The 12844-nt window shown below is 39.8% G+C and overlaps 1 protein-coding gene across 2 annotated transcripts in view; it reads left to right on the forward strand.

Annotated features, from left to right (window-relative positions):
- Nucleotides 1-9269: 9269 nt before the first annotated feature.
- The window catches only part of CAPN3 (calpain 3), a 37414-nt gene continuing 33839 nt past the window's right edge, over nucleotides 9270-12844 (forward strand). For both annotated transcript variants that reach the window (XR_014173855.1, XM_081936106.1), the window contains exons 1-3: nucleotides 9270-9843; nucleotides 11703-11772; nucleotides 11994-12112. Coding sequence is in view for 1 of the 2 variants with exons in the window: in XM_081936106.1 (XP_081792232.1) it covers nucleotides 9553-9843; nucleotides 11703-11772; nucleotides 11994-12112 (480 nt within the window). In the remaining variant the exon portion in view is untranslated. The remainder of the gene's footprint in view (nucleotides 9844-11702; nucleotides 11773-11993; nucleotides 12113-12844) is intronic.

Here is a 12844-nt window from a genome sequence, read left to right on the forward strand (position 1 = left end):
ATGGTAATAAATAATAAAGGTAATTCAGTTAGTCTTTCACTTATGACTTTTTCATTTAGTGACATTCCAAATTGCAATGGCACTGGGGGGGGGGAAAGACCTATGACCAGTCCTTTCAGTTGCTACTTGTTGCAATATCCTCACCGTTGTGTGATCCCAATTTGTGTGCTTGGCAGCTGGCATGTATTTATGAAGTGAAACCTAATCACCATTTACAACATTCTCAGCTGGCTTGTGACAAGCAAAGTCAGTGGGAGAAGCCAGATTCACTTAACCACTGCAGCAAAAAAGATTGTAAACTTGGGCACAGTCATATGATGATTCATTTAACAAAGGACAAAATGTTCTGATTCCAATTGCGGTCGTAAGTTGAGAACTACCTGTAAACAATTCATTTTCAGATCAGTTAGTGCATTTAGTGCACAGCCTTCAGTGCGAAACTGATTAAGATCTGGTCAGTTTCAGGCAACTGCTGGGAGCTGGGGGAAGTTCTAATCAAGTAATTAAAGTCACAGAGTGTTGTTAACTTGCCACTAACCCTTTGGGGGGAGGGGGAAGCAGCTCAGGAACAGATAGCTTGTTTAAGCAATCTCTGCACCCTGCAAGCCAGTGGATGGGTGGGTAGGGAAAACGGTTCAGATAGAGGACACTGAACAGGATAACTTTCTCCAATGAGGCTATTTTCCTAACATCCCTCTTTCTCAGTCATATGGCTCACTTGGTGACGATATGACCCAGCAACCATTTACTAAACTAGGATATCTGTACTGCTGTATATAGCCTGTAATATATAGTATGGCACTCTCCCACTCTCTCTCTGTGTAAATTTAGTAAAACCTCTCTTTTCTACATTTAACTCATTGTAAAGTTCCCTTCCCTGCCTTTCGAGGACATCTTTTGCTTCAAGTCCTTTGTTGTTTTGAAAAAGTACCCTAATGGTAGAGCATTTTCTTTTTAAAACCTAAGAGATTCTTTATTTTTATTTATTTATATTTATTAATAATATGTGTGTGTGTGTCTGTGTCTGTGTCTGTGTGTGTTGTATTTGTGCTGATAAATAAATAAAGGGAGACTTTATCAGCACAAATACAACACTAATATAAAAAGGCAACATTAAAAATAAAAATATGGTTTTCTGCCTGGATGGTCTTCTGTAATGAGCTGAACGACAGAAAGGGGGAGTAGTGAGCTCCCTCCTATCTCATCAAATCGACCGTGGTTGGGAGACTGGATATGTAAATACTCATTGCCAGTGGTGTATTAACCATTAAGCAGACTAAGCACATGCTTAGGACACCAGGCCCAAAGGTGGCACCAGAAAGTTGAGAAAGGAAAAATCCCAATGAAGCTTGGCTTCATTTGTACAGTATGTATAAAGGATGGGGGCCCCCAAGATTTGTCAGTGCTTAGGGCACCAGTGAGCCTTAATCTGCCACTGCTCATTGCTCTGCCAAATGATAAAGATTTCATCTAAATAGCAATTGTATAATTTAAATCTTGAGGTAAATATTGTTTCAAGGTACGCTTTGACAAATTGAAACAAATCTATAGCCAATGAAAATGAACTTTAAATTTAGAAAAAGTCTTTGTAGTGTGATCCCTGTTAAAGAATAAGGGAGAAGGAGAGTATTATATAAATTCTAGAATTTAAGACCTTATTCATAATTTCAGTAAGCCTTACTTACCACTAGATGTGAGTATGGATTTAGTTCTGGTCTAAACGCCAGTTGTTATCCAATTAGTATCATATCAGATTCATGACGGCATGACAGAGTATTTAGCCAAAAAAATAGGGATTTCACAGTACTTATCATATTTAAAAATAGCTGTTATGATTACTCTGCCATAGAGTGTTCAAATAATGCAAGGTTGGGAGATGAGAGTGCAGAATGATTGCCAGCTATTCATTTGTGCCTCTGCCAGAATGACATGAATTTTTTACTAGAATAAATCAGGAAAGGAAAGTCTTCTACAAGTGCAGAAATATATCACTTGTGCTGTTCTAACTGTGCAGTAATGTGAATCACTTGTGTCTTCCCATACCAATCAGCTTAAGTTGCTTCTAATATTTCCTGCTGCAAGAGAACCACATCAGCAGGTCTTGTAATAACTAAATTAGTAGACACCAAGAGAAAGCAGAATGTGGAAGTAAATATGTTGGTTGGGAATGCATTTTGCAATCAAATAGAGATATTACAGACACTGAATATAACAAACTGTACCCTCAAATCCTGCTATGCTATCTCCGTGTGGTGGGGTCACCCATCTCACTCTGCAAAGTAATTCTGGGCAGTTTACAGTTAAAAATATTACCAGAAGGAATGAGTTAAGAATGCTGGGAGGGTACACCAAGAGAATATAGTCCCAGCAAGGTTATTCAAGATGTGAAAGTCATCTTAGTTGTCCAGAAAAAAACAAACATCCATGCTAGGCAACAGATTGAAAGAGATGATTCCACATACCAATAAAAAAAGAAAAGAAAGTTGACAGTGTATGCAAACTGTTGAATAGTATTCTTAATTTCAAAATAATGCTTAGCATCATTCAAAGCAATTTACAGCGCTACATGGAGAGGAAGATGCCAGAGGTTCAACTTGGCTTTAGAAAAGACTGAGGAATAAGAGACCTTATTGCTGATGCATACTGGAAAATTAAGAAGAGTACAGAAAAGAAATAAGTTATGTACTTCACTGGTTGTAGAAAAGCCTCACTTGTTTCTACCGTATCCAGCTGTGGAATGTGCTTAGAAAAGTGGGAATCCCGTAATATCCCATGTCCTCGTGCATAATCTATACAGAGAAGGAAAAGCTGGTTTTTAAAAACTCACATAGTATTGGTTAAGAGGCTCGAGAACAAGCTTTGCCAACTAATTTCATGAAGGTGAAACAAACATGTCTCAAGCAACAGCAAATGTCCCCTTTGTAATGAAAAGAATGAAACAATTGGTCATTTGATTAGTGATTGCAGCAAAATTTCACCAACTGACTACAAATAATGTAATGACCAGGTTGCCTGAATTATTCATTGGAAACTTTGCTAGAGGTTTGGATTTGCATGTAATAGAAACTACTGGCACCATCAAGTTGAGACAGTTTTGGAAAATGAGCAGGTTATGATTTTATGGAAGTCTAAGATCCAAGCAGACAGACATCTTGTTCATAACATGCCAGTTATTGGAAAGATGGAAGTCTGGTTCATGATTTTGCCATATCAGGTGATGCTACAACTGAGGAAAAACATTTGGAAGAAATGATGAAATTATAGGATTTGAAGATACAAACACTTATGGAAAAAGAAATCATGATTGGAGCCCTTAAAGTGATAGCTACAATGGAATGCATGGGTAACCTTGAGGAAAGAGGAGAAGAAATGCTGCCTGGAGATAAGAGGGGAAGGAGCCCATAGTTGCTTAACAATCAGAGAAAGAAACTAAAGGAGAACCATCTTATTGGGCTGAGCAGCAGCCTCCACAGCAAGCCACAAAACCCCAATATGAGAGATAGGACAAATCTTTTCCCTATGTACTTATACCCCCATATCTTATTCTGTAAGCCATGCTATCATGATGCATTTCATGTCATGTTCAGGTTTTTGTTTTTGTTTTAAATGTGTGGGGAGGGGGGGTAGAATAGAAACCTCTATTTTATCAGTTAACATGAAATTGAAACTTCTAAGTGATACTTGTCTCACTCAGATGCCTGGGCTGCTTGCCGCCCCCAAGGGGGCTTTTGGCAAAAAATTTCCTCCGCTCGGGGAGCTCAGATACTCACTCAGGCCGTTTTGTGCTTCTTTTAAAAGGTCTCTAGTTTTTTTCCCTTAGGATTCTCAGGAGTTCCTGGATGGCACAACAGCCCAGTTGAGGGCTGAGTCGATAACTGGGGTGGAGCCTGGTGACCAAGGCGTGGCCTAAAGAGCTCATCTGACTCAGCCCAATCAAGAGAGGACAAGGTCAACCCATCCTGGATACTCCTCCCCCTCACTATGGAGAATTGACAGATCCCACTTCCCTCTGCTGAGTAGATTCTGTCTCTGAAATCCTGAAGGAATAGAGATAGGACAAACACTGACAATATGGGAAGAAATAGAATTTGCCAGTATGGAAGCAAGCCCAAATTTTAAAAGAAAATATGTTCCAATAATGAACGACAGTTAACAGAGGCTAAAATATAATTAAGTTGATGTTGCTCTAAGCACAAATTAAGCTGCCTGGCACAGTACTGCAACCTTAGCCATAAAGCATAGAGTACAGTGTATAAATTTTTGAAGGATAAATAATCATTCTTAAACATGGTACTTGGGAGGGTTATGTGTTTATTGTTTTGTTTTCAGCAGTTCTACCAGTAACTACCGGCATACTTGCAGAAGAAAGACGCTTAATGTTACTACGGCAAGTAAAAAACATTGTGCTGCCATTTCTTCTTTCCTTTTTAATTGATTGTGTGTGATAATAAAAAAGAAAAATAAGAAAAACAAGAGGATATAGAAAGGCGATATGGTCTTTTTTCAAAAAGTTTTTTCCCATTTTCATAACATATAATCACATTTATACTATTATATAGCCAACATCAAAGTGTATTATTAAATGTTTACATCAATACATCTTACCATCAACTCCCAAAAATAATTATTGGCTCTTCTGTTCTCCATACACCATTTTTGTACCTTATCCATCACTTTCTTCTCCCTCTCTCCTCCCCTTCCCTACCTTCTTTCTTCCCTCTGTCATCCTTCCCTTCTCTACTTTCCCTTCCTCTCTCCTTCTCCTCTCTCCCATTTCCACTCCTCATTTCTCTCCTCCTCTTCCTGCCCCCCTTGCCCTCTCTCCTATCCCTCTCTTCTTCCCTTACCTCTCTCCTCTACTTCCCACTCTTCATCTCGTTTACTTGGTGTATTTCCCCTTCTGAGCAAGCTCCATTTTATGTTGATGGTATTTGTAATTCCTTTTGAATATACATATTTAATTTTAACATGTATTCTCCTTTTTTAAAAAAGAAATAGAACAAAAAAGTATACATATATAGTCATTGTGCTTTTAATTCCACCACCAACACCCCAGCCTAATTTTGGCCGAGATGTAGACCTGGTTACAATTCCCAGCTATTCTCATCATTATCTTTATATAATTATACATCCTTACATGCCCCCAATTTGTGGTTCTGTCTTTAAATCTCAATAGTTTCCATTATAGGTATATTTCATGTTCCCTCTCCATTTTTCCATATCTTGGATTAGATTACCCTTAATTGTCTATACATGGCAATCCTCACTGTTCAATGTTCATTACAATTCCCTTAATCTATTATAAAGAATAACAAGCAGTAAATATCTCACTTTATTCATCATCTTAAAAGTTCTATATATGTCCATGTTTCATATATTTTAACCCATGCTTAGTTATCCTTCTATTGTCATATTCAGTCAATTGGCAACTCAGTTTAATTATCATGTATAAAAGGGAATCACAAACTTCTGCTTTACAACCTCCCCATATCAGTTTCATATTTATCCATATTCCATATATTTTAACCTTTGTTTAATTATCTTTCCATTATTATATTCAACTAATTAGCAACTCCATTTTATTGTCATATTTAGGAATAAAACCCTTATCTTACCTTTATATTTTCCCATATAACAGTTTCTAGTTGTCTGATTTTTTCCTAGTAAATCTTTTGTCCCACTTCTCTGTACCTGTCTTCTCCTTTTTTCTTTTTTCTTTTTTGACACATCCACTCTCTTCAATTTTCCTCAGGCCACCATCAAAAAGATATTTTATATTTCTCTTTGCAAGGGCATAATCTCCTACTTCAAATTTCATTATGCCATTAACAACCTCAACCTCTTTTATCTGCTTTTTATTCCCTTTTGTTGGGACACCTCCCCTGTTTACAGTTTTCCCTATACCACTGCCAAAACCAATTGAATTTTTTGTCTGCTTTTTATTTCCCTCCATTTCTACTCCTTCGTTGTCTTGCCCCCTTTCTTCTTTGAATTCTTCTTTAGATATCTGCTTCTCTGGGTTCAGAATTCTATTTAGGCTTGATTTTAATGATTTATGCATATTTTTTATTATTTCACGTAGTTCTTCAAATTCCCAGTTTTCTGTGATGTCCAGTTCCAAAGTTACAGTTAGTTATACAGTTTTATTTCAGAGTTCTGATCTACCTTAAATTTATCTACTTCAACTGCTGTGGGGAAGAGCGATAGGAGCCATCTTAGTCTTTTGTTCTTCCTTAATGTCCAGTTCCAAAAAGTTATACATCTTATTTCAGGGTTCTGGTCCACCTTAAATTTAATTCAATTACTGTGAAATCGAAAGAGAAGCTGGGGCCATCTTAATATTTTGCAGAGAGAGAAAAAAGAAGAAGGAAGAAGAAAAAAATCTTGCATTTCCCAGTTGACTCTGTTATTATTATTCTTTCCCCTGCCACCTTTTCTCTTGATTTTTGCGAGTTGCTTCAAACGAAATAAATCCTTCGGAATGTTTGTTTTTTATTTCAAATCCAAAACCAAATTTAGAGTTTATATTTAAGTGGGTTTGTCACTTCTCTGCTTTCTCCCTTCCTGTCTGAATTTGTTTCAAAGAAATAGCTTTTGGAAGGGCTGGTGTTTTAACCCTCCATTTTCCTTTTCTTTCTTTCTTTCTTTCTTTCTTTCTTTCTTTCTTTCTTTTTCTTTCTTTCTTTCTTTCTTTCTTTCTTTCTTTCTTGAAAATCCCGATCTGACCATCAATATTATTTATGCTCTCAATATTTCTTTGCTTTTTCCAGGTTTGATTTATGGCTATGGGTTAGATAAATTTTCTTACCTGTCTTTCATCTCTTCCTCACCCTCCTGTTCATTTGCTTTTGACTGGAAGTCAGCATCTTGTCAGCCATATTGCAGGCTGTCGCCCCCACTCCAATTCATAAGGCAAATCTCCAACCTGCAAGGAACCTGTTGCCACCCTCTGGGTCTGATGAGACGCTGCCCTTCTTCGCCCCCCCCCCTCCAGGGGTGTTCTGATCCAAAAAAGGACCCCTGAAGTAGGTTTGTCAGACAGAGCTCTTCAGAGCTCACATCCCCCACATCAGTCCAGATGAAGGACTTCCTATTAAATCCCAGAAAGGCGATATGGTTTCGACTTATGCTTAAAAGGTAAAAAGATCATGGCTCCCCTCGCACATATGTGCTAGTCGTTCCCATCTTTAGGGGCCGGTGCTCATTTCCATTTCAAAGCCGAAGAGCCAGCACTGTCAAAAGACGTCTCCGTGGTCATATGGTTGGCATGACTAAATGCCAAAGGTGCACGGAACACTATTACCTTTCCCACCAAAGGTGGTTCCTATTTTTTCTACTTGCGTTTTTATGTGCTTTCGAACTGCTAGGTTGGCAGAAGCTGGTACAAGTTAACAGGAGCTCACTCCATTACGCAGTGCTAGGGATTCAAACCACGAACTGCTGACCTTTCTGATCAACCAGCTCAGCGTCTTAGCCACTAAGCCACCACATCCCTTTCTTATGCTTACAGTTCTTTAAAAAGTTAGGCGACATAAAAATCAAGGCACATACTCACACTCAACTCTTTCTAGACCGCCTCCATCTAGAACCCAAAATTTAAAGTGTTGTGGCCCAGCAGCGGCTGGCTGAGCTATTGGTGGACTCTGACAGCTCAGACTATTATGGGACTGCTCTGGAGGATGAGGAAGACTCTGGAGGGTGTTTGGAGTCAGAGCAGGAACTAGAGAGGTCTGTTGGCCACCAGGTGGCATCTGAGGCAGGGAGCAGTGAAGAGGAACAGAGGGAGGTTGTCCCTGATGTGCTTATGCATAGAGCTGAGAGGAGAAAGGAACAGTTGTGGAGAAGGCATCATAGAAGGAAGTAGGGACAGCTAGCTAAGGTTGTGGCCCCTCCCAAAAAGTTTATAGGTGGAGCGACGGGAGGGGAATCTTTGCAGGAAACAACAATCCATTTTACTAGCCGTTGAGAAAGCATTCCTTAAGTTTAATCTTGGTTTCTTGAAGATAACTTTCTAGGCTCCTAGCTAAGGGGTGGCTTTATTTATGTAATTAGTCATGGCAGACAGCCAAGCCTGTGTCTGCATAGTCATTGGAATCACGGGACAGAACATAAAGTAGCACCCAAAGCATCAAAATAAAAAGAACAGGCAGATACACATTATCAGCATAACACACACTATTCATGCATCTCTTTTTTTCTCTCTCCCAGATTACAAACTGCATACACAAACTGATCATACCAACCCAGATTCAGAGGCTGAACACACAACACACTTTCCAGACAGGAAACTTTCTTCTCCCAGAAGTCTCCAAGTAGAATGCAACCTCTTCACAAATCTATAACGTAATTCCCTCCAAATTCCCACAAGAATACACAAACACTTGCAAATTGATGCCCTGCCTTCTTTGTTTCCTGGGCCTGTTTTTATTACATATATAATATGCATGTTCCAGAATGTCCCATTTCTCTTCCAGATCCTACTCAGTTGTTTTGTGGAGTCATATAGTTTCTTGAAAGTCAATTTTCTGAATCAAAAATGCTTTATAATATTTTGGACATAAAGTTCTAGATGATGTGGGAGTAGATTGTGTTCACACACCTTATGGACTTTTTGCTGGAAAAAATGAATGTATGGGTTTGATGTTTATAAATGATAAGACTCTGGAAATAAGGAAACTATGTTATATAGAGAGGGTATATAGGGAGAATGTAGAATATAAATGTACTTGTAACAGCTGATATAAAATTGGAAACTGTTTCTTTATAACCTTTCCTTCCCTCTCTTCTCCTCTCCTCTCCTTCACATTGTTATTTCTTTCATTACACTTTCCACTTACTTATTCTTTTCCTCTCTTACTTTTTTCTTTCAAGATTTGCATAATTTTTATCTTGCTAAGCATTTCTTTATGAAAAATTATCAGGAAGGAATATTCCTTTTTTGGAAAGGTCTGTCTTGCTTTTAGCACATCTCTATGTTGGATGCATCACTGTAAAATGAATTGTTGCCAGAATAATGTTACATCACCCTGTAATTTTTGCATAGGGAGTTACTTACTTCTAAATGCTGGTTAAAAAGTTGTGTAAGGCTCCCTGGCATTTGCACTTGCACTTGCACTCTCAATCTTACTGAAAGATCCAACCCCGAGAAAGGAACTTTCTTCGTCCCCTGCTGCATGCCAATATGCTTCCTAAGAGTTTATTTTTAGTTGTCAGAACTGCAACCTTTACAAAGCATGCTACAGCCACCCTCACACACATGAATCCAGGGATGGAAGTTACTCTACAAATTTGCTTCCGGCTAAAATGAGGATTTTAACATGAAAGGACAGAGTAATTGTTGTGAGAACCTCAGGATAACATCTATATAACTTGATGGCATCAATCGTCCTACAATTGTTTGAAGTCTTGCAAAAAAGGAAGAGGAAAAACTCAGTCTGCAGAAGAGATTGTGCAACGCCATTTCTTCTTCTTCTTTTTCCACTTCCTTGCGGGTCCTAATTTCTTTTTCAATTGTTATAATTTAATTGATAGTTTTGCTTCAGTTTAATCTAGATGCCGTCCACTATCAGTAGCACTGTTGTTCAAAAGACTGGCTCTGAACCAATTCCCTGTCAGCATGCTACCACAACTACAGAAACAGGTGCTGGAACAGGAGGGATCTATTCTGCCATCCTCAGCCGCAACCATCCCATCACCGAAGTCAAGGAGAAAACCTTTCATGAGCTTCATAAGAAGTGCCTTGAAAAGAAGATTCTTTATGAAGATCCAGATTTTCCAGCTAATGACAGCTCCCTTTTCTTCAGTCACAGGCTCCAAGTCAAATTTGAGTGGAAAAGACCATCAGTGAGTAGGCCTCTTGTCTGATCTAAAGATTAGCTTAATATTTGCAAGTCATCTAAGTAATATTATTTCAAATGGAAAAGCAGCAGTATACAATATATCTGAATGAAATCTTTGACAGATCTTGGAATTGTGTGTTGCAAAGTTACAGTCAATTACCTAGACATAGACAAGAAGTCGAGGTCAGAAAAATAATAATTAGCAGCTGGATTTCATGAATATGATTACTTAACATATATTTCATAATTTCTCACTTCCATCATTAAAAAAATTACCTTTTAGTAGCCACTTTTTTGTGGCAAACAAAGTTTTGGGGGACCATAAGCAGCCCTGTGTAGTATGACACTGTGAGAAAGCATAGATAATTTTAAAAGACTATCTGGAAAAGAAGAATCTGAGGTAGTGTACTTGCTACCTCAAATTTAGCAATATGTTGTTGTGCAGAAAGGTCCACCCCTTTTGTACATGTCCTGTGTCATCAGTCAGATGCAAGGAAGCGGTACAGCTGGCAATGTGGTGACAGGATGAAGCAAAATCCAGTAGATAGCCATGGCCAGTGTTTCTCAACCTTGACAACTTCAAAATATGTTGTCAACTCCCAGAATGGCTGGCTGTGGAATTCTAGAAATTAAAATCTACACATCTTAAAATTGCCAAGGTTGAGAAACATTGGCATAGGCCAGCGATGGCGAACCTTTTTTGGCTCGTGTGCCATAAGGGGGGGAGCGCAGGGGAGTCATGCACGGGTGTGCCACACCCATAATGCAACATGCGACCCTTTCAGTGCGCATGCACGCATGAGAGGTGCGCCCCCCATTTTGCATGCTTTTTTCGCCCTCCCCAGCGTCCAGAGGCTTTATAGGAGCCTGGGGAGTGCGAAAACAGCCTCCCCCACCCCCCGGAGGCCCACCGGAGGCTTCAGGGACCTTCAGGAGGCTTCCCTGAAGCCTCCGGAGGACTAGGCTTCAGGGAAACCTCTTGAAGGTCCCTGAAGCCACCTGAGGGCTTAAACCGACCCTACGAGCAAACTGGAATTCCATTCCCGAACTTCCAGTTTGCCCATAGGGCCATTTTTTTGTGCTCCAGGGGCTTTAAGGAAGCTTCTGAAGCCTCCGGAGGGCCTCCGGAGTGGGGGGAGGCAGGGGAGGCTCTTTTCGCCCTCCCCAGGCTCCTATAAAGCCTCTGGAGCCTGGGAGGGTGAAAAATGATTTTAAAAAGGCTGAACTCAGTTGGCCAGCTGACAGGGCAACACCTCGCGTGCCCTGACAAATGGCTCCCCGTGCCACCTGTGGCACGCGTGCCATAGGTTTGCCATCCTGGGCATAGGCTAAGTTATAGGGAAATATCTACCCAGAAGACTTATTCCTCTAATGTGATGCATGGACAAATGTATAGTAACCGAGTATTCTACAGCAGTGTTTCTCAATCCTAGAAACATTAAGATGTGTGATTATATTGGCTGGGCTGGGCTGGCTGAGGAATTCTGGAAGTTGAAGTCCACATGTCTTAAAGTTGCTACGGTTGAGAAACAATGTACTTGTAAAAAGTCTGATGTTCTTATACAGAAACTGAAGCCTTCGGTCAGGAAAATGTTGCATGTAGCTTCAGTCTTGCTGTGAACTGATTATACAACTCAATGCTACATTTTGGAGTTATCGCTTAGACAACTTCAAGGTTGTTGCTTATTAACCCTTTCAATATGTATGAATTGAATCCTATTGGAGGCACTATTTTAATCACGAAGTATCGAAAAGTTTGCACGAATGGCAGAAAATTATTATTTTTTTGCAATCCTTAATTATCAAAGTGGAAGCATGTGTGTGTGTGTGTGTATTTCTCATCAGTGTATTTCTTTTATCTAGGAAATCTGTGAGAATCCACGCTTTATTCTTGGTGGAGCTAATAGGTCTGACATTTGTCAAGGGGAACTAGGTATGAAATATATATATATATTTTGCAGCTCTTTAGGTTTTGAAATATTTTGTTTATCCAATTAATTTATCAGTTACCACTGTCTAATTAATATATGTAGTAAGCATTTGTCTGAAAAACAAAAATATGATTTACTGGTGTAAACTCTAATTATTCAGCTGCTTGCATTCTTTTTTTCATTTTGACACTGAATTTGTCCAACCCTGTTTATTTTCTTTCAGGGGATTGTTGGTTTCTGGCTGCCATTGCTTGTCTGACCCTGAATGAAAAATTGCTGTTTCGGGTCATTCCAGAAGGTCAAACCTTCACAAAAGATTATGCTGGGATTTTTCACTTCCAGGTATATATTGTAAAATAGACCCAGGATGGTGTTCCTTTCTACATTTCTACGATGATTTACTAATTACTAAACTCAGAAGTACACCCAGAAATGAAAAGCCTATATTAATCACTACATTGCTAATGTCAGAATAATGTAGTATATGCATGTTCTCCCTGTGCCCCATATGCATCATTGGTAACTTCTGTGTAGTTTAAAGGAAAATGGATAGTTTACTTAAAGGAGCCGTGAGGAGCCCTCTCTCCAGGCACGCGAGCCATCGCCCAACTGAGCTCCAGTGTGAATGAGCGCTTGCCTCCTGCCAGCAAGCTCATGCAGGAGATGCGCACGTATGCATGAGGGTCATGTGCACATGCACGGGGGCAGGGGTAGTGTGGGGGGGATGCGGCGCTCATGCTGCAGCCCATTTTTGGTCCCAGGAGTCTTCAGAGAGAAATGCTAGTCCCAAAATGGGGTATGAGGGGTCGCATGTATGTGGGAGGATTGCGGGTGGGGGTTGCAGGCATGCACGAGGAGGGGGGCAGCGGGGGGCATACGCTCATGCGCAGGGGGTGGGATACATTGCATTGTGAACACACGTGTGTGTGTGCTGTCATGTACGTGCATGCAATTTCGGCACACAAGGACAAAAAGGTTAGCCACCACTGGTATAGGGTGTAGGCCTCCTCGCAACCACTAAGCATTCCTATCTGGATAGTTGGTAAAGTCAAAGCAATGTAAATTGTCATCTAA

The sequence above is a fragment of the Natrix helvetica genome (genome assembly GCF_964273705.1).
Source record: "Natrix helvetica genome assembly, chromosome: 1".
Taxonomy (NCBI): domain Eukaryota; kingdom Metazoa; phylum Chordata; class Lepidosauria; order Squamata; family Natricidae; genus Natrix; species Natrix helvetica.